Genomic DNA, 21,547 nt, shown 5'->3' with positions numbered 1-21,547 from the left:
TTATAGTGGGAATGATTTCCCAAGGCTGGAAGGAAATAATGCCTCTCTTTGCAGAATTGCATCCAGGACTTTAAGGCACTTAATCTCCATACATATTAAGAATTGTATTTCTAATTCCCTTTAGGTTCTTTGATTCAGTCAAATGATTAAACTAAATCTGACCTCCTTATTTGCTTGCCTTAATTACTTTCATCACCCAGTCATTACTATTTTTTTAATGTTGCAGAACAAAACCATAGCATAGATCACTGATTACTGAAATCAAATCTGTTTATTTGTCCCAGGTATATGTTTTGCCTGGTGCTTGCCTATGATGGTTTCTTAATGACAGGATTAAAACAAGTTTGCATATATATTTACCTTATGTTTTCATTTTGCATTGGTTGGTTCTTCATTCTGTGTTGTCTGAAGGAACGACGTAAGGAAGCTGAACGTATTGCCCGAGAAAGAGAAGAATTGAGAAGGCAACAGCAGCAGCTTCGTTATGAACAAGAGAAAAGGAATTCTTTGAAACGCCCACGTGATGTAGATCATAGGTAGTTGCTTATTTTCTTCTTTAACAGTTACACAAATTGTCTTATTTCTCTTTCAACCTAGGACTAACTAGAGAAATACAGACAACCTGGAATAAAAAAAGCCATGATCAGCAGGGTTGGGGGAGATTGTGGTACTGGAATGGACCCAGTGCATTGACTAGTAGGGCAGTGCTTTTCCCTTTTTCTCTTCCTAATGCCAAATATTTTTCCATCATGACTGGGAATGTATACTGGGTTATAGTAGGTTTCAATGACGATTCTCAAATTTTTGCCCATTTTGAAAATTCTTATAAGGTAGTGCAGATAGTATGAAAATGGAAGTCATAAACTTAGCAGGATTAAAGTGTAGATTATATTGTATTTTTGTGTTCACACTTTTTTCAAAATATAAACATTGTATTCATATTAATTCTGTGAGATTCAATTGATTTTGTTGAGAAATAGAATGAATGAAAGGTGCTTGGGACATCTCTACCCCTCACAAAGTTAAGTATAGCTAAAAATGGGTGGGCTGCTGGTTAGAATTTCATTATAAAATAGATTCAAGTGTTTGGTCTTTTCCATTTAATAATTTTAAACAATCCTGTAAAATTCCTCTTAATGTAATTTAATAATTCTTTGCTAGCTTGTTCTTGTAACAGTGTTTTGAGCTTACTAGCCCTTTATATCCAGAGTTCCTAGCATGTGGTATGTATAACTCCAAATGAGTGCTGATTGCTCATGAGCAAATATTTTTCTTTAAGGCGAGATGATCCTTACTGGAGTGAGAATAAAAAGTTGTCTCTAGATACAGATGCACGATTTGGACATGGATCTGACTACTCTCGCCAGCAGAACAGATTTAATGACTTTGATCATCGAGAGAGGGGCAGGTTTCCTGAGAGTTCAACAGTACAGTCTTCATCTTTTGAAAGGTAGATAGATAAAAATTGTAATATTTGCTACATGAGACTTGCTAATGATAAGTTTGGGTTTTCCATTAAGAAAATCTTAAGACTTACATGTCAGAACTATGTGTTCAGAACAAATTGTTTTGTTTTTGTTAAAGGGAATGTGGTTCAGTATTCAAAATTGGTTTAATTCAGCTGCCATGTCATGGTTAAGTATTAGGCTTTATCTTCTTACCCTTTCAAGCTATGTGGGAATACTGTTAGCTTTGGATGTGCCTCAGCTGTTAAGAACAAGAAATCGTCCTCCTTTTACAAACATTCCTTCATGTTCATAGTAGTGTGAGTTTTCAATGTAGTTCCTCCTAGATGCTGGGGAAAAAAAAAAAACCAACCTTTATGCCAGTCATTTAGCTCAGTTTGAAAGGATATGATTTAATATAATCAATAATTGTGACTTTTTGGGTGACTTTGCTTTAAGTGAGTTTTTAAAAGTGTTCTTATTATAGGTTATGTAAATAAAGTTAAGATGAATGTGGCCAAGTAAGTATTTCTTAGGACCTATGTTCTTTGTTTTGGATGATCAATAGGCGAGAACGCTTTGTTGGTCAAAGTGAAGGGAAAAAAGCGCGTCCTACACGAAGAGAAGATCCAGGTTTTGAAAGGTATCCCAAAAATTTCAGTGATTCCAGAAGAAATGAACCTCCACCACCAAGAAATGATCTTAGAGAAACAGACAGGCGAGAAGTACGAGGGGAACGAGATGAGAGAAGAACTGTCATCATTCATGATAGGCCTGATATCACGCATTCTAGACATCCTCGAGAAGCAGGGCCCAATCCATCTAGACCAACCACCTGGAAAGGTGAAGGAGGCATGTCTACTGACAAAAGGGAAACAAGGTATTTCCGTAGTTTTAAATGCCTGCCTAATGGTATATAATGCATTTGGGTTTCAAAACAAAAAATTACAACAGCATTTTGATAGTATGTGTTTTGGGGTTTTGTTAAACAGAGTTGAAAGGCCAGAACGATCTGGGAGAGAAGTATCAGGGCACAGTGTGAGAGGGGCTCCCCCTGGGACTCGGAGTAATGCTTCAGGCTATGGAAGCAGAGAGGCAGACAGAGGAGTCATCACAGACCGAGGAAGTGGAGCTCAGGTAAATATGTCTGAAGGTTTATTGTCTACTCTTCAAAAGAAAATTAAGAGGACTGATGAGATAGTCTGTGTGTAATATATATGGTGTCATTTTGATGTGGCCTCAACTAGTTACATTGGAATGACTGGGAAACATTTCTTGTAAAAGATCTTAACATTTCTCATATTTTACAGTCAGTAGCTGAACACCAATAGTCCAAAGAAATAAAGTAATAAACCCTATAAGTCATTCCATTTTTACTAATTTCCTGCTGAAAATTGAGGATTTGTTATATCGGATATTGCCTTTCTAATGATGACTTTGGTTTTATTTCTTTTTTAAGAAATTGAGGTCTTTAAACTGGAAAGGAAGTCTTTGGCCCCTTTCATTTTTTTTCCTTTTTTAAAATATTCTCCCTCATCGTTAGGTAGTTTAGAGTATAGAACTGAAAGAAAACTTCTCTCCATTTTTTTATTTCTGAGGATAGGTGAGTAGAATATTTAATTTTTTTTATTTTTAATTTTTTTTTTTTATAGAGGCATGTTATTTATTTATTTGTTTGTTTGTTTATACAAGCACTGGGTACAGTCAGAAGCGCGGGAGGGTGAGAGAATTCACCAGAGCCAGAGCGGGGAGCAGAGCAGGCAGAAGGACCGAAGTACACTGCTGAGGGGAGCAGCGGGCGGCAGGAGAGGTCTGCGCGCCATGTGGGACCCTCCTCCGGTGGCTGGGGAGTAGCCGGGGATCGAACCGGCGCCGCAGAGGCTGCGGGCAGCTTCGCAACCCAGTGCTCAACCGCTGCGCCACCGGGGAGGCCCTATTTTATATTTTTTAATTGCTTTTTACTCTTGTGACACTTTATTGACTTGAATATTTTTACGTTCAGTGAACCTGGGCAGTGAATATTTCTTAGCCACTCAAATGAGCAAAAGCCCTTTTACCAAATTTGGAAACATTCTATTGATGAAATACTGGCATATGGGTTGACAGTAGCAGATATCAAATATCCCCTTGTATACTGAAAAATTCTGAACTGTGTATGCATTGTATGTATTTATCCATCCGTCAACCTGCACTATACTTATTGCTCTGTTTTGTGTTTAAAATACATATTAGGGGGGCTTCCCTGGTGGCGCAAGGGATTAAGCACAGCACTGAAGCTATCCACAGCCTCTGCAGCAAGAGTTTGATCCCTGGCCTGCCAAGGACCTACCCACATGGCACAGCAGACCTCTCCTGTCTCACCCGCTGCTACCGTCAGCAGTGTATTTCAGTCAGTCTGCCTGTTCTGCTCCCCACTCTGTCTCTGGTGAATCCTCTCACCCCCTGCATCTCTGGCCTGTGCCCCAGCTCTTTTATGCATAAATAATCTAAATCTTTAAAAAAAAAAAAAACATACATATTAGGTTTTATAGCAACTTATTTTTTCTAGAAAAGTTTCAGTCTTTTGTCATTCTAATAATACCATACACTTTCCATTTCACCTTGAGCATTTGTGAAACAGAACTGAGCCTGCATTACAAGTTTTCATGTTTGTGATAAATAGAAATTAAGTAGATTAGCTCATTGAATTGTTTACTCTGAACAGAACTTTTAAGACTGGGACTCTGCCTAACCCAGAGACTCTGCCTTATTTATTTTTGTTTTATTTTGTTTTGTTTTTTTCTTTGTTTGGTTTTTTTTTTTTTTTGCATAGAAGAACTGGGATATAGGCCAGAGTTGCTGGGGGTGAGAGGATTCTCTAGAGAGAGAATGGGGAGCAGAACAGGCAGATTTACTGAAATACACTGCTGAGGGGAGCAGCAGGCAAGACAGGTGAGATCTGCTGTGCCATGTGGGTTTGCTCCCTGGCTGGGATCAAACTCAGGCCATCATGGTAATAGCACTGAGACTTAACCCCTAGGCCACCAGGGAGGCCCTCTGCCTTATTTAGAGTAAAGTTTAAGACAGTCTCATGGATTACAATTCTGTATTCTCAGATAGTCTTTCAGAAACAGTATCCTGAGGAGATTTTTTTCCTCCCTTGAAAGTTCTGTTTGTCATGTTTGTTTACAAGTTGTTCTGCCAATATTATATCTCTGTAGGGTACCTTCAGTTTTATTTTCTGTAGGCTAAGTATCATAATTTTTAACACTTCTTTCCTTAGATTCTTAGTTCTGTGGCTTTTGTTCATTGATATTTAACCTCTCTCTTTTTCCTAGTCATGAATTGTGGGACCTTGTAAGAGTCATGGCACAACTACTACAGTTTAAAATAATGTGACAGATCCTGTTTGTATGTGTGTTTATATGTTGATCATATACCCTACCCTGAATGGTCTTAAGGTTTTGACCTCTCACTATGCCTTCTTAATATGTGTGGTTGTAGGCGTTATAGATATATCCAGAAATACTCTGTGATTCAGTGGGTGCTAGCAGATATAGAAATAGAAATTATAGTGCTGAATACTTTCCCTCACACTACCTTGACCTGTCTAACTTCCCAATATAAAATAGATGGAAACCCTTTTCATAAGCTGTTGTATTCATTCTTTTCTCAGACATCTTACTAATTTGCTTCTGACATTAAAAGCACGCCAACATAAATAAATTGATGTGCGGTTGAAGGTGTCATGACTTTTAATATCCTGTTGGTTTTTTTTTTTTTTTTTTTTTTTTTTTTTTTTAGCACTATCCTGAAGAACGACATGTAGTGGAACGGCATGGACGAGACACAAGTGGACCAAGGAAAGAGTGGCATGGTCCACCTTCTCAAGGGCCTAGCTATCATGATGCAAGGCGAATGGGTGATGGCCGGACAGGAGCAGGCATGATAACCCAACATGGAAGGTAAGTCAGTTAAGACTTGAGTACCAGCACACAACCAAATCCTTTATCATTTCCTTAAAGGTCATTATAGTTTCTAAGAGATTGAATTGAACTAGTAACAGCCGTAGGTCTGCCCAGACATTTCCCCATCTTAATTCTAAATCTTCAGGGAAAAAGAGAGCCAATAATATAAATAAAAAGTACAAGAAAAAAAAGATAATGAACATTAACTTCTTTTTGGACCCGTTTTTTGGTTAATGCCTATCATTCTTAAAATTCCTAGAAAGGAAGAAGAAAACAAAAGAATGTTCTGCTTCTTCCCTTTTAAAACTAGCAGAACTTGTGGACATTTAATCTAAAGGCTGATCATTTGCTAAGAGACAAACTTTATTTTCACTTTACACCAACATCCATTTTGGCCCTTCAGCTGGCAAGTCTTAGGTCGTTCCCTCTCTTCCATGCCTTTCCATCTTTCCTATTCCCCTGTCTTAAAAAAGATACTGACTTGGCTTGGGCTTCCCTGGTGGGGCAGGGGTTAAAGTCTTAGCACTATCAAGTTTTTGCAAGCCATTGTGGCATGAGTTCAATCCCCAGCCAGGGAGCTGACCCTCATGGCACAGCAGACCTCTCCTGTCTTGCCCACTGCTCCCCTTAGCAGTATATTTTAGTAGACCCACCTGCTCTGCTCACTACTCTGTCTCTGGTGACTCCTCTCACCCCCTGCACCTCTGGCCTACAATCCAGTTAAACTGCATAAATAAATTAAAAATAAATCTTAAAAAAAAAAAAATGATACTGACTTGGCTCAACTGACTTTACTACTATTTTATTAGTCACTTCTACCATCAAACTTAACCTGTTTGCTATACTTGTGTTTGCACAGCCTCATTTCTCATTTCCTTTAGTTTTTTAAAGATCATCAATGTCTTTTTCTTTTATAAATACAGATTCTTTTATAGCCTTAGTTCTTGAACTCCTTGGTGGATAAACACTGTTGTGTTTGCTTTCACACTGTTGCTTTACCTTGTACGAAACACCCTTCTGTTTTTTTTTTTTTTAACTTTATCTTTTTTTTTTAAGATTGATTTATGTATGCATACAAGAACAGGGGCACAGGCCAGAGGTACGGGCGGTGAGAGGCTCCACCTGAGACAGAGCGGGGAACAGAACAGGCAGACTGACAGAAACACACTGCTGAGGGGAGCAGTGGGCGAGTCAGGAGAGGTCTGCTGCGCCATGTGGGTTGCTCCCTGGCCGGCCGGGGGATTGAACTCATGCTGCAGAGGCTGCGGATAGCTTCATAGGTTGCATCTTAACCCTTTGTGCCACCAGGGAGGCCCCCTTCTGTTCTTTAATGCGTCATAATTTTCTACCTTTTTACTTCCTTTCATGACTCCTTCAAATGGTTAAACCTTAGACACTGCTATTTATTTTTAGCTCTATATTCTGATCTTCATGTAAATGCTTTGCTGCTTCCATAAATTTAAGGCCAAAGCTTAAGTCCTTTCATGTTTGAAATCTTCATGTTCATTTGTTGCCTCCAGCCTTTAAAATTTGCCAGTGCCACCAGATATCGTATTTACCCAGACTGAAAAACATGGGACACATCTTTATCTTTCTTTCTTCCTAGCATAAATTTCTTAAGTGTGTTTCAGTTTCTTTTAAATATGTAGCAGCTCTTTCTCCCTCACTTTTAACATCTATCTGATTAGTCTTTTTCTTGCTTCATTATTCATACTACTAATAAACTTAAAAGTTGTCTAACTGTTCTTGTGTCATTTACTTGCTCCAAAACCACAAGCAGCTTCTCTGGGTCACAGTATCTAATCCAGATTCCTCAGCCTGGCATATAAACCTTTACATAATCTACTTTTAATTTTTTTAAGCCTTTTCACCGTATGTTGTTTTTATTTCCCAGATGTGTGATAATGTTTTTGGACAGGTCTTTTTCCTATATCTCTCATTAGTACCTGCTGTCTCGAATTACACATATAAAAAAATTCCAAAAATATTTCTTGAATGATGTTCTCTAGCTCAGAGATTCAAATTCTTAGTTCATGCTTATGCTACTGATCTGGGGATCATACTTTGAGGGCTTCTACTTCAGTCCATTTATGTGCATTCCATTAACTAACATATTAAGAGGCTTTGAAGTGAAGCTGCCCAAGTTCAAATCCTCCTGCCACTATTTACCAACTGATTTTTTTTAAGGATTTATTTATTTATGCATACAAGAGGTGGGGTATAGGCCAGAGGTGGGGGGCGGGTGAGAGGATTCACAGAGACAGTGGGGAACAGAACAGGCAGACTAACTGAAAAACACTGCTGAGGGGAACAGTGGGAGAGACAGGAGAGGTCTGCTGCACCATGTGGGTCACCTCCCTGACTGGGGATTGAACTAATCCCTTGCTGCCACCAGGGTGGCCCCCTCACTTTCTGATCTTAAGCTAGTCACTTAACCCCCATATCTCAGTTTCCTTATCAGTGGCGTTAGTACTGGTACATACCATATAGGAATGTTAAATTACTTAGTAGGGACAAATAGAACAGTACACTTTGCAGGTATTGATGTAATTATTCTTTTGGTCTCTGATTTTTTTTTTTTTCTTTTAAACCTTTTTCAGTACTGCATCCCCAATTAATAGAATTGTACAAATCAGTGGCAATTCCATGCAAAGAGGAAGTGGCTCCGGATTTAAGCCATTTAAAAGTGGACCTCCACGACGATTCTGAAAAGTTAGCTCTCTACCATGGTTTCAAGATAATTTATTGAAATCTCCTGTAAACTTTACTTGACAAATTCTGAAGAGGACCTCTGACTGCTTGAGAGTTGCCAGACTTTTTTTTCTTTTTTAAAAATTTAACATAATTGCTTTTCTCAATTTTGGAGAAGATGTTTAAATAGTTCTGTTGTAACTTTTAATAGTTTTGTGTATCATTCAACTTTTCCTTGCAGCACCAAGACACATTTGAAAGGTTGGCATCAAAACCATTTTTGTTTAATGCCGTGTGAATATAAAGAGTAGTTTGAGGATGTGTGGTAGTAGTTTAATTTCAGCATTAGCTCTATGGTGTCAGGCTTTAGAATTATTTCTTTTCACCAAGCATTTTCAGTCTCCATTTTGAAGGCTGTCAAAGCTTAAATGTCTTCTGTCTAATTTTTAGAGAATAAGATTGTTCTTGCATTTCTGAGTATTATGTAACCTATTTTTGCAGAAGGTACTGTTACATTAAGTGCATCTGTGTTTCCTGGTTTAAAAAATGTACTCTTTTTTGAAATAAACCTTCATATTCTGTATAGTTGCTAAAGCGTTGAGAACATTTTTAATTGTAAAATGAGAAATGATTTTCAGTTTAGTGTAGCAGCACACTTGTTCAGGTTTGCATGGTATGAAACCAAATAGACTAATGAAACCTTTGCCATGGGGTCTGTATCACTGAGTTCTTAGACTGAGTTGTGCAGGTAAGTGCACTTTTAGGTAATCTGCACTGTTTGATGGATAAATTCCATCTATGGGGATTGTGTGGGTATTAATGTTTCCATGTTCCCAACTATGTTGAGAAATGGAAAAACCCAGGTTCTAGATTCGTGAATCAGTTGGGTTTTTGTAAATACTTGTATGTGGGACGGCATTCTTGTCTCTTTGTGAAAATAAAAATCCACACTTGGAAGTGTATGTGTCTTTGTTTCCAGCTCTTTAGGTGTTAGTCCTCCAGTCCTTTCTGGAATTAAGCTCAAAGTGATTAGGTTTGGATCTATGGGTGCAGTCTTTTGTACTGTTTCTAGGAAATAAGTTTGACTCTTCACCTCAATAGCTGGGAGGCATACTTTGTTGAAGTGCTAGAGAATTAACCACTAACATTATGGCTTTTTTTAAAATTGCTTCTTTTCTAGGAAAGCCCTTCAAGGCATATTCTGAGTATCATCTTTTAAAGGTTTTCATGTTCTTCCATATAAACTAGTGATGAATAATGTAAATGGTCTACATTTTTTAAAATTCAGCAATCTGTGTACTCATACAAAGTAAAGTGTAAGATGGGAGGGCCTCTGGCGGTGCAAGGGGTTAGGATGTAACCTGTGAAGCTGTTTGTAGCCTCTGCAGCACAAGTTTGATTCCCCAGCCGGCCAGGGAGCAACCCATATGGCACAGCAGACCTCTCCTGACTTGCCTGCTGTTCCCCTCAGGAGTGTACCTCGGTTGGTCCACCTGTCCTGTTCTCCACTCCGTCTCTGGTGAATCCTCTCACCCCCCACACCTCTGGCCTGTACCCCAGCTCTTATATGCATAAATAAATAAGTCTTTTAAGGTATAAGATGGGAGAGAGGGATCACATTGAGTCTACCTTTACATTTGAAGAGGAATCTTTTTTTTTTATTTATTTTTTTTTTATAGAGGCATGTTTTATTCACTCATTTATTTGTTTGTTTGCTTGTTTATACATGCACTGGGTACAGTCAGAAGCGCGGGAGGGTGAGAGAATTCACCAGAGCCAGAGCGAGGAGCAGAGCAGGCAGAAGCGAAGTACACTGCTGAGGGGAGCAGCGGGCGGCAGGAGAGGTCTGCACCATGTGGGACCCTCCTCTGGTGGCCGGGGAGCAGCCAGGGATTGAACCGGCGCTGCAGAGGCCGCGGGCAGCTTCGCAACCCAGCGCTCAACCGCTGCGCCACCAGGGAAGCCCTGAAGAGGAATCTTTATAGTCCCTACGTGAATATGGTCATACCAACAAGATGACACAGGCTTTGGAGTGCTGTGAGCAGACAGACCAGGGTACCCTGGTCTTTGCCCCTTTGGGATATTTTGGTACTTTTCATATTACTCTCAATTTCATAGCTTTTTCTGTACTTCCAAGTCCTATAATCTGGTGAGCAGGCAGCATGTGTGTGCGCTTGCGTGCATGCGCGCACGCCTGGGGTGTGTGTGTGTGTGTGTGTGTGTGTACACTTCATTTTTTCATCCCCACACTTTGTAGAATGGCATAACAAAAGCCTAAGTACATACTGCAATGAACTAATTTCAGCTCTGTGAATACTTGTGGGTCATTATGGCACTTCTAGTCTTTTTCCTCATTTGTAGAGTGAAGTGCTATTCTCTTCACAAGGGATTACATGATAGTTGCTAACATTTGCTAAGCCTTTTTATATGCTTGACAATGTGCTAAGAATTTTAATTTCACTTGCTTGCCTAGAATGCAGAAGAATTCTATTAGGATTTCTATCTTCTAAGTAACAATTGCTGTTCTACCTATTTTACAGATAGGGATCTGAGATGTAATCTTCTAAAAAAAATTAGATCCAATCTCTTTTGCACTTAAATGGAGGGGGTACACAGTCCACAAACAATGGATGGAATTACTTCTTTCTTGGTATCTATTTTTCAAGTTGACAAAACTACCTTCTGAAATTTTGGCATTGAAGCTAAGTAGCCCTCAAGGTTCAGGGGCACCATTTAGTAAAGCTGGCCAGTCAGTGAAAAACAAATTTACATATTTTATAAAGACTGGGTTCCTCAAAACTAAGAGAAAGGAATATTTGACTTTCTCTGTATATTTGATGAGCAAATATTTCGCCATAATATAGAAGGTTTCCATGACTTAGGAGCAGCAAATAGCTTACAGGGTTTTAAGAAGGAACCAGTGTTAAGCTTGAGCAAGACACTGAAGTCAGAAACTACACATGCCAAAAATAATTGTAAAAGAAAGGCAAAAATTTCAGGATTACATAGAAAAATTTAAAGCTCTTAAATATGTGAAATAAAAATGTAGGAACCTTTCTGCTTATATTTATATCCTTTGCTAGATCATCACTTAATTCAGTTCTGCATATATAATCCAGTATCAACAAATTAAATGAGAATTCTTGCCAGAAAAAAAATGTCAATTTACTTTTGCATTCTTTATAAAAAACCTCATCTGATCCAACTCCTTGATTCTTCCAAACACTTTCAATGAATGCTTAATCAGCCTTCCTCCCAAGCACCTCTAATATGTCCAATTAGTCCCTGTAAACTAATCCACTCAGATAGTCATCTTCAAGTAAATAAAGCTGTCATACATAAAATTCTCTTAAATCTTACATCGCACATTGTATGGCATCATACAATAAATATTGCTTATTTTTACTTGGAAACCATTGTTTTCTGAAATTCTTCAGTGCTTCCTACAAGATAAGCTTCTGTTTTTCTGGTAGCCATTTCAACTTAAGGGTCTGGTTGCATACAGTTAATTTGCTCCTATATGTGCTGCCTCAATCACCTTTATCTTACTTGTACACTACCACACCCCATCTATTTTTCTCTCTGCTTTATACCCTGCAATACCTTCTATTGCCCTTGGGATAAATTTACTTTTCTGAGTGCCTACTTCTCTCACCTCTTTTTTTTTTTTTTTTTTTTAAACTACTTTACTTGCTTTGTTTGTTACATTAGCCTCTGCCTATTCTTGCATACAGCATTCCATTCTCTAGCTGTTTGCACTAATGATTCCTTTATCTAGAATGCTCTTCCCCTAAATAATGCACACATCTTAAGGTTTTTGCTAAAGTGTTTTCTCAATGATGCCTTCCCTGACACTTCAAACTGCCACACTCTTAGCCCACCCTCAGTATGTCTCCTTGGCCCCTCCCTGGCCCATTTATTTATCTCTTGTCTTGCTCTCTTTATTTTTTTTTTTTTTTTTGAAGACTTATTTATTTATTTGTTTGTTTGTTTGTTTATTTATTTATTTATACAAGCACTGGGTACAGTCAGAAGCGTGGGAGGGTGAGAGAATTCACCAGAGCCAGAGCGGGGATCAGAGCAGGCAGAGGGGAGCAGCGGGCGGCAGGAGATGTCTGCGCACCATGTGGGACCCTCCTCCAGTGGCCGGGGAGCAGCTGGGGATTGAACCGGCGCTGCAGAGGCTGCGGGCAGCTTCGCAACCCAGCGCTCAACCGCTGCGCCACAGGGGAGGCCCGTCTTGCTCTCTTTAGATGTAAGCTCCAGGAGGGCAGCAATTTTTATCTTTGCTTTTTATCCACTCTCATGCTTTCAGCATTTAGCAATTAGCCATGCAAATGTTAATTGATTAAGCAACCATGTAGAGGAATGAATCTTTTTGCAGTAGGGCTTAGGAACAGTAATCTGCTTGGAAGGGAGGGCTCTAGGATTTTTCTTGAAATTACGCTGATAAATATTCTCCTAAGATTGAATTTTCACGAGTAACTGAGAAGTGAACTAATGAAAACTAAGTGAAACTTAAGGTTTACTATGTGAACATAGTTAAAACTTAAAATGAGGGCTTGAGGAGAGCCAAAAGCCTTTCCCAAGTTCCCCATTGCTGCAGCCATCAGTGAGAAATGGTACCGGTCATGATAAGTAAGCCCCTGTGGCTCATTCCTTCTGAGAAGAGATGCCTGCCTCAGGCATTAACATCAGTCACCAAGTCATCTGAGCTAGTGCCATGCTCACCAAGTTTATATTTTGCTTCCCACCTGGATTTGCCAACAGGCTTAAGAAAGCCTGTTAAGATCTTAATATTCATTGGTTTATTAGAAACTGACTAAGCACATCAAAAGCTCAAGAAATAACAAGCTATTTGGATAGAGACAGTTCTTTCTCTTAATAATTATCTTCTAGCAGCTCCCCTACCTGCCTGTGACTATGCAGGTGCCTCTTCTTTTGCTAATAACCCTGTCCTTTTAAGATGTTAAAAAAAGGGGGGGGGGGCCTCCCTGGTGGTGCAAGGGGTTAAGCACAGCACTGAAGCAATCCACAGCCTCTGCAGCACGAGTTTGATCCCAGCTGGCCAGGGAGCAACCATATGGTGCAGCAGACCTCTCCTGACTCACCCGCTGCTCCTCTCAGCAGTGTATTGCAGTCTGTCTGCCTGTTCTGTTCCCCACACTGTCTCTGGTGAATCCTCTCATCCCCCGCACCTCTGGCCTGCACCCCAGTTCTTGTATGTTAAATCTATTTAAAAAAATGAAACAGGGCCTCCCTGGTGGTGCAAGGGGTTAAGTCGCAGCACTATGAAGCAATCTGTAGCCATAAATTTGATCTGTAGCATGAGTTTGATTCCCCCACCAGGGAGGTGACCTACATGGTGCAGCAGACATCTCCTGATTTGCCCACTAAGCAGCAGTGTATTTCAGTCAATCTGCCTGTTCTATTCCCCACTCTGTCTCTGGTGAATCCTCTCACCAGCACCCCCCACCCCGCACCTCTGGCCTGTATCCCAGTTCTTATATGTATAAATGAATAAATTAAAAAAAAAATCTAGTGATAGTCATCAATATAAATAGTCTACAAGGTGGGCTGGAAGGCAACGAGTCAAGTACAACAACTAGGATAGTTGCACCTTTCAAGTATATGATAATGTGAAATTAAAAATCCTAAAACATTGAGGCCCCCTGCTACGGCAGGAGTTAAAGTCTCAGTGCTATCAAGTTATCACCAGCCACTGCAGCATGATTTCGATCCCTGGCCAGGGAGCTATGCCACATGGCACAGCAGACCTCTCCTGTCTAGCCCACTGCTCCCCTCAGCAGTGTATTTCAGGCCATCTGCCTGTTCTGCTCCCCACTCTGTCTCTGGTGAATCTTCTCACTCCCTACACCTCAGTTCTTGTATGCATAAATAAATTAAAAATAAATCTTTTTTAAAAATCCTAAAACATTGATTCCATTAAAAAAAATACCCTTCTGGGGCCTCCCTGGTGGTGCAAGGGGTTAAGTACAGCACTATGAAGCTGTTGGTAGCCACTACAGCGAAAGTTCGATCCCTGGCCAGGTAGCTTCCTACGTGGTGCAGCAGACCTCTCCTTGTCTTATTCACTGCTCCCCTCAGCAGTGTATTTCAGTCAGTCTGCCTGTTCTGCTCCCCACTCTGTCTCTTGGTGCTTCCTCTCACCACCACCCCCCGCAACTCTGGCCTGTACCCCAGTTCTGTATGCATAAATAAATCTTTTAAAAAAATACCCTTCTGTAAACATCCTAATTTTACTAAAATTATCATATATACCTATTAGATTCTTTAATGACATTTACTCTACTCCCCAGTTGATCTGCCATCTTAGCCCTTCTTCCTAGTTCTTACCTTGGGAAGGCATCCGGACAGGGTCTGCTTCACCTGTCTTTTCACTATCTCTGTACTACTCCCCATAGTCAAATGGGTGACACTGTAATACAGGGTCAGCCTTCACATATGGGAGAATTTGGAGGTTGTCCATATTCTTAAATACCATAGATTTAGGAATATGCAGGGATTAGGAGTCCAAGAGTTAGTTGTACCATTTGTGTGCAATTCTGGGCAACTTATCTATAGAGTTCAGGACACTATGATCAACTTTGCTTATTCAACAGGGTTGTTATAAGATTTTTTTTAAATGGGGAATTTTTTTTTAACTTTTAAAATAGTGGGAAAATGTGTGGCATACTGAACAAATTCTACCTATTTAGTATTGTGAAGTCATACTATGTGATTTTAAGACAAAAAAGAAAAACTTCATTTGTAAACGTAAATAGTTAAATAGAGAACTGAACCAGTATTTTTCCCTCAAAAGATCCACCAACAGATTTACATGTGCAACCAGTGTGGTGAATTACTATAGAGCTATAGCTCAGAATAGGTAGGACAAATTCTCTCAAGAGCAGCTGGCAATTTATGGGTAGTAGATTTTCCCTCATCACTCTTCCAACACATCATATTTTAGTTTTAGAAATCCCATGTTTTGCCAGTGGGATGTGATGTCCAGGTTAATGTAATTTTGTAGTTAGTTGATAATAACTACGGAACTATGTGGGGGTGATGGAAGGGTAAGTTCTGCATCTGCTATGGGCACTTGTGTCTAGAGATTTCAGAACTCCTGGTTTTATTATTTAATCAATATTTTGTTTTCATTCTATTAACTGGAGTGACCTTTGAAAAAAGTTTGAAGGGTTATAGCCAAATACCAAGGTAAAAAGACTAGCTCAAGGACTAGGGTCTAACTGCAACATACAATTTAACCTTTGTGATACCTACTGTCTGACTTATAATAAAACCTTCAAATATAGGCATCTTTGATCATTCTAACCAATCACAGGAAACTAAAGGGGAACAAAAGGTCACATTAGAAGGCAACAAATATTTCAGGGGTGGGGGGAAGCAAATACTGTTTAAAAATGATCAATGATGTAAAAAATAAAAAATTAATTAAAAAGAAGGTAACTGATATTTTAACCTGTGTGCCAGTCATGTTAATGCTTTAGGAGTATGATTATCGTAGAAGTATCTATTGAACATATACCATGGGTTAGGCATTATACTAGGTAATCACTATGCATTATCTCATTTAATTCCCACAAACCTAAGATTTAGGTATAGGTACTATTATTCTTGTTTTATATGTGTGGAAACCAAGGAAGAGTTTGCCCAAGACCATAAAGATAAAAGTGCTGGAGCCAAAATTTAAAGATAGGCACATACTTACAAGTCACTTCAAGTCATTACATCTGGTGGAGATTTGACCAGTGACATATGCAATTTATTTAACACACAAACCAGATACTTTCTTAGCACCCTCTCTATATTACAACGTTTTTTTTTTTAAGATTGATTTATTTATGCATACAAGAACTGGGGTACAGGCCAGAGGTGTGGAGGATGAGAGTATTGACCAGAGAGAGTAGGGAGCAGAACAGGCAAGCTGACTGAAATGCACTGCTGAGGGGAACAGTGGGCAAGACAGGAGAGGTCTGCTACGCCATGTGGGTTAGCTCCCTGGCAGGAGATCAAAGTCATGCTGCAGTGGCTGGTGATAGCTTGATAGCACTGTGTCTTTAACCCCTGTGCCACCAGGGAGGCCCACAACATTATTTTCTGTAACATTTCCTTTTTTCCTTAGTTTTATTTTTTTAAAGATTTAGTATTTATGCATACAAGAAATGGGTTACAGGCCAGAGGTGTGGGGGGTGAGAGGATTTACCAGAGACAGCAGGAAACAGAACATGCAGATCTACTGAAATACACTGCTGAGGGAGCAGCGGGAGAGACAGGAGAGGTCTGCTGCCATGTGTATAGCTCCCTGGCTGGCCGGGGATCAAACTTGTGCTGCAGTGGCTGCAGACAGCTTCATAGGTTGTATCTTAACCCCTTGTGCCACCAGGGAAGCCCTTTCCTTAGTTTTAAAATTATTTTCAATTTTAAAGATATTATTAAAGTAAAATACTTTTCATATCAGTTGGACATTGCACCTACCAAGCAAAATTCACACTTTCTACTTCTCACTCTGTTTTTAAATCTCCCAAGTAGTCACATGGAATGAAATAAATAACTAACTTTTCAGTATATAGGCCTTGCACATATTTTGTTAAATTTGTATCTAGGTAGTATGTTGTTTGATGCTATTAAAATGGAATTTTTTAAATTTCAATTTTCAATTATTTGTTGCTAATATAGAAAAATATAATTAAATTTTTGAAGTAAAATTTACAACTAATCATACATTTTAAGTATACAGTTTAATGGCAATTTATATCCTCAGTGTCTACTATCATGATTAAGATGCAGAATATTTCCTTCACAAACTTTCCTGTGATCTTTCCTGATTATCACAATCACATCTCTGGCCCCACGCAACCACTAGAGATTTTATGCTTCCTAGAGTGTCATGTAGACAGAATTATATAGTAAGCCCTCCTTTTGTAGCTGACTCTCTTTAGTGTAATATCTTTGTAATTCAGCAATATTGCTTTGTGTATCAGTTCCTTCTTTTTGTTGCTGTGTCTACTGTATGGATATATCACAATTTTTTTATTCATTCACCTATTGATGAAAATTTGGGTTGTTGACAGTTTGGGTTATTGTGAATAAAACAACTATGAATGTTTCTGTACAAGTCTGTGAGTACCTGTGTGTTCATTTTTCTTGATTAAATATCTGGGAGTGGATTTGCTGGGAGATGTGTGTGTGTGTGTGTGTGTGTGTGTGTATAAAATGTTTAACATTATGTAAATTGGAACTATATCATTGTGGTTAAAGTTTATATTTTCCTGCTAAATAATGATGTTGAGGATATATTCATGTGCTTATTTTTTTAAAGATTTATTTATTTATGCATACAAGAACTGGGGTAGAGGCCAGGGGCACCAGAGACAGAGTGGGGAGCATAACAAGCAGACTGACTGAGATACTCTGCTGAAAAGAGCAGCAGGCAGGGATTGAACTCGTGTGCTGCAGAGCCTGTGGATAGCTTCATAGTGCTGAGCATAACCCCTTGAGGCACCAGGGAGGCACTCATATACTTACTGATTACTAGTATATCTTTGTGAATTTTCTGTTCATATATTTACCCCATTAATTTTGGTTTTAGTCGTCTTAATATTGAGTCATGAGAACACTTTCTGTATTAATGATGCAGATGATCCTCTAATATATGATCCATATATCAATGAATTGAAAATATTTTCTCCTGCATGTGAACCTGTCTTTTCATTTTCTTAGTATTATCTTTTAAAAAGTAGGTGTTTTTTTTTCAAAGATTTATTTATTTATGCATGCAAGAGTTGGGGCACAGGCCAGAGGTGCAGAGGGTGAGAGGATTCACCAGAGAGTGTGGGGAACAGAACAGGCAGATTGACCAAAGTACACTGCTGAGGGGAGCAGCGGGTAAGACAGGAGAGGTCTGCTGTGCCATGTGGGTTGCTCCCTGGCCAGCCGGGGATCGAACTCGTGCTGCAGTGGTTGCAGAGAACATCATAGGTTGCGTATCAACCCCTTGTGCCACCAGGGAGGCCCTAAAAAGTGGGTTTTTTAATTTTGATACAGTTTATCAATATTTTCTTTCAAGACTCAAGGATATCTTCTTGTCTTAAAATATCTTTGTCTACTTCAAGATTACATACGTTCTTTTGTGTTTTCTTCTAGAACTTGTATGTAAGGTTTTTTTTTTTTTTTTTTTGAGGTAACAGTGGTTTTCAATGTTGTATGTAATTTGAGGGTATATGTTCATACCTTGTCAGATGTATGTTACCATCCCATGTCCACCTCTAAAACATCTATATTCCTCCACCATATTCCACTGAGCCCCTTCCTCCCTTGCTCTCCTGCTCTTAACCTCCCCTTCTGGTAATTTCAGTTTTTTCCTTCGATTCCTGGGATTTATTTTTGTTTTTAGAACTTCTATAATTTTAGCTTAGCTTTTAGATTTAGCTATACAGTTTTTCCAGCATAATTTGTTGAAAAAACTTATTATTTCCCCATAAATTATCTTAGCACCACTGTTGAAAAAAACCAAGCTACCCTATATGTGTGAATCTGCTTCTGGACACTATTCTGTTCCATTGATCTATATATTGATATATCTATATGTTTTCACCAGTACCACACTATTGATTATTGTGGCTTTACATTAAGTCTTGAAATCAGGTAACTCCTCCAATGTTGTTACTTATGTTTTTCAAAACTGTTTTGGTGGGGCCTCCCTGGTGGTGCAGGGGGTTAAGACGCAACCTATGAAGCTGTCTGCAGCCACTGCAGCATGAGTTCGATCCCATGCCAGCAAGGGAGCAACCCACATGGTGCAGCAGACCTCTCCTAACTCGTCTGCTGCTCCCCTCAGCAGTGTACTTCAGTCAATCTGCCTATTCTCTTCCCCATTCTGTCTATGGTGAATTTTCTCACCCCAACACCTCTGGCCTGTACCCTAGTTCTTGTATGCATAAATAAATAAATCTTTAAAAATATAAAATTTAACGTTATAGTTTTAAATCCAGATTACTGACTGTCCAAATATAGTCTAGTTTCCTGGGTATCCTATGTTAACTGGATAAAGTCTCAATTATAGATAGGGGTTTATTAGATAATCAAAGTAATGATTTGAAACCAGAAGAGACTGGGAGAGGGGTCCTGATCAGTTATTTCTCCCACTCTCCATCCCCCATTCCAGGTAGAACTTGGTTTGATTTTATTTTTTATAAAGATTTATTTATTTATGCATACAAGAGCTGGGGCACAGGCCAGAGATGCAAGGGGTGAGAGGATTCACCAGAGACAGAGTGAGGAACAGAATAGGCAAACTGACCGAAATATACTGCTGAGGGGAGCAGTGGGCGAGACAGGAGAGGTCTGCTTCGCCATGTGGGTTTCTCTCTGGGGGTTTCTCTCTGGGTTTCTCGCCGGGGATCGAACTTGTGCTGCAGAAGCTGCGTATTGCTTCACAGTGCTGTGCTTAACCCCTTACATGACCAGGGAGGCCCTAGGTCTTGGTTTTATAAAATGTTGAGATAGGCAGTGTTTTCTCAGAAAAAAATAGAGTTACATTTGAGACCAGAATATGGCAGAAGAATTCATTGGGGTTTGGGTATTTTGGGGCAGTATATGTTAATTTCCAGACAGGGTATTCTGTATATTTTATTCTTTTTTAAAGCTTTTTATTATTTTTGCATAGAAGAACTGGGGTGTAAGCCAGAGGGGTGAGAGGATTCACCAGAGACAGAGTGAGGAGCAGGGATTTACAGAAATACACTGCTAAGGGGAGCAGTGAGTGAGACAGGAGAGGTGCTGCGCCATATGTGGGTCAGCAACCTGGCTGGGGATTGAACTCAGGCTGTAAGGGTGATAGCACTGAGATTTAACCCTAGGCCACCAGGAAGGCCCCCTAATCTGCATATTTTAAATCTGTTTGTGTGAGAACAGCAAAAATTATGAGATATAAGATTTTACTATAAGGAAATACTGTTTGGTTGGACATCTACATGTCACTTCAGGAGAGGAGGTTCTAGGCTTCCAGACAGTGATTTCTGTTGATTTGTGACAGGGTTGATTACAGAGTCCCTTCACAGTAGTTCTCTTGCTCTGCTAACTTTTGCCACTGCTTTCCTTTGAGTAAAAATTAATTTTCTTTCTTGGTATATTTTAGTCTTGATGAATAATATAATCTCTGTTGTGGTATCATTATTAAAATTAAAAACTAAGCCCACACTCCTTGCCCAGCAAACAATTTGGGGAGGTTTAAATGGACCAGGGGAATATACAGCATTGCTAATGGGATCTGGGCCATGAAGTTGATGATCCAGATCCTTAGGGCACACCCAAGACTAGTCACACTATCCCATCAATGATGCCTGCAGTATAGTGCCTCAGGATCCTCACTCTCTGTGCAGTAGAGCTTTCCTGTGTCACCCACTGCTTCTCTTAGCCGTGTATTTCAATAAATCTGTCTTTTCTGTTCTCCATTTTGTCTCTGGTGAATTCTTTCACCCCTGTGCCTCCAGCCTCACTCTGATACTCTCACAATATTCTCCAAGGAGAGTGTGCCACAATATCCAGTTATATCTAGCATACATGATTATTATACTATATATTCTAAAGTTTTTTTCTAATATATTTTACTCTGGGCTATTCTGAGAATAGGTAGATGTTAGCCATCATAATTGTATCAGTGTTATAATTAGAGGTAATAGGAAAATGCCTGTCTAAGGATTAATTGGTCTTTTAATCTTAAAGTTTTTTTTCATTTGCAGTAAGTCTCTAGTCAGTTATTAATAATCCTATAATTTATTGAATGCTTATTTCATATAATGCTTTATGTGTATTATCTCTAATCCTTACAATTTTAAGAGATAGAAATTATTAATTCCATTCTAGAGATGAAAAAACAGGCAGTGCAGGATAAAATTGCTCTAAGATCAAAAATACAAACATGGCAATCGACTTGATTTTGAAGATTTTGAGACAGAAGTGACATTAAAAGTCTAGAGTTAAAAACTGAACACAGATCTGGTCTTAACTTACCTTTCCCCTTCCAGGTATATTTGTGAGCGTAGGCTCTTGGAGTCAGGTTGTTTGGCTTCATATTTCATCACAAACAAATTAATAGGTGCCAACTTCACTACTTTATAGTAACAAAGTATGGAAACAGACCCTGCAAGAAGGGTTAGAAATGGAGGGAGAACAATACTGTTTACTATAATTTTTTTGAGACTGTTTTCCAAGCATCCTCCCACTGGCTCTAGGAGGATGTAAGATGATATGATACCCAGGGAAAATGGGGGAAGGGTAAGATTAAGGATTTTAGTTCCCTCTATCTATATAACTTACATACCTAACTTAAATTTTAAGGAAGAACATCAATAGCTATATAATATGGGTATTTAAAAAAATTCCTCTAAATATTCAAATTCATTTAAAGAACCAATGATCACATTATGTGCCAAGAAAATA

The 21,547-nt window shown here is 39.1% G+C and overlaps 1 protein-coding gene and 1 long non-coding RNA gene across 5 annotated transcripts in view; one reads left to right on the top strand and one right to left on the bottom strand.

Moving 5' to 3' along the window:
- Positions 1-8,666, top strand: part of SLTM (SAFB like transcription modulator) — a 46,146-nt gene extending 37,480 nt beyond the window's left edge. For all 4 annotated transcript variants that reach the window (XM_037502576.1, XM_037502575.1, XM_037502578.2 and 1 more), the window contains 6 exons: positions 412-536; positions 1,280-1,450; positions 2,014-2,325; positions 2,438-2,582; positions 5,229-5,389; positions 7,993-8,666. In XM_037502576.1, coding sequence (XP_037358473.1) covers positions 412-536; positions 1,280-1,450; positions 2,014-2,325; positions 2,438-2,582; positions 5,229-5,389; positions 7,993-8,101 — 1,023 coding nt within the window. In that variant the 3' untranslated portion in view covers positions 8,102-8,666. The remainder of the gene's footprint in view (positions 1-411; positions 537-1,279; positions 1,451-2,013; positions 2,326-2,437; positions 2,583-5,228; positions 5,390-7,992) is intronic.
- Positions 372-21,247, bottom strand: LOC129146981 (uncharacterized). The gene is made up of 3 exons (XR_008554412.1): positions 21,119-21,247; positions 1,662-1,795; positions 372-622 (listed from the first exon to the last, which is right to left on the bottom strand). It is a non-coding gene; the product is annotated as an uncharacterized LOC129146981 (long non-coding RNA).
- Between the last annotated feature and the right edge of the window lie 300 nt (positions 21,248-21,547).

This window comes from Talpa occidentalis, unplaced genomic scaffold (genome assembly GCF_014898055.3).
Source record: "Talpa occidentalis isolate TD23 unplaced genomic scaffold, MPIMG_talOcc4v2.1 talOcc4.11, whole genome shotgun sequence".
Lineage (NCBI taxonomy): Eukaryota > Metazoa > Chordata > Mammalia > Eulipotyphla > Talpidae > Talpa > Talpa occidentalis.
Note: the sequence above shows the minus strand (reverse complement) of the source record. Positions and strands in the feature narration are given on the sequence as shown.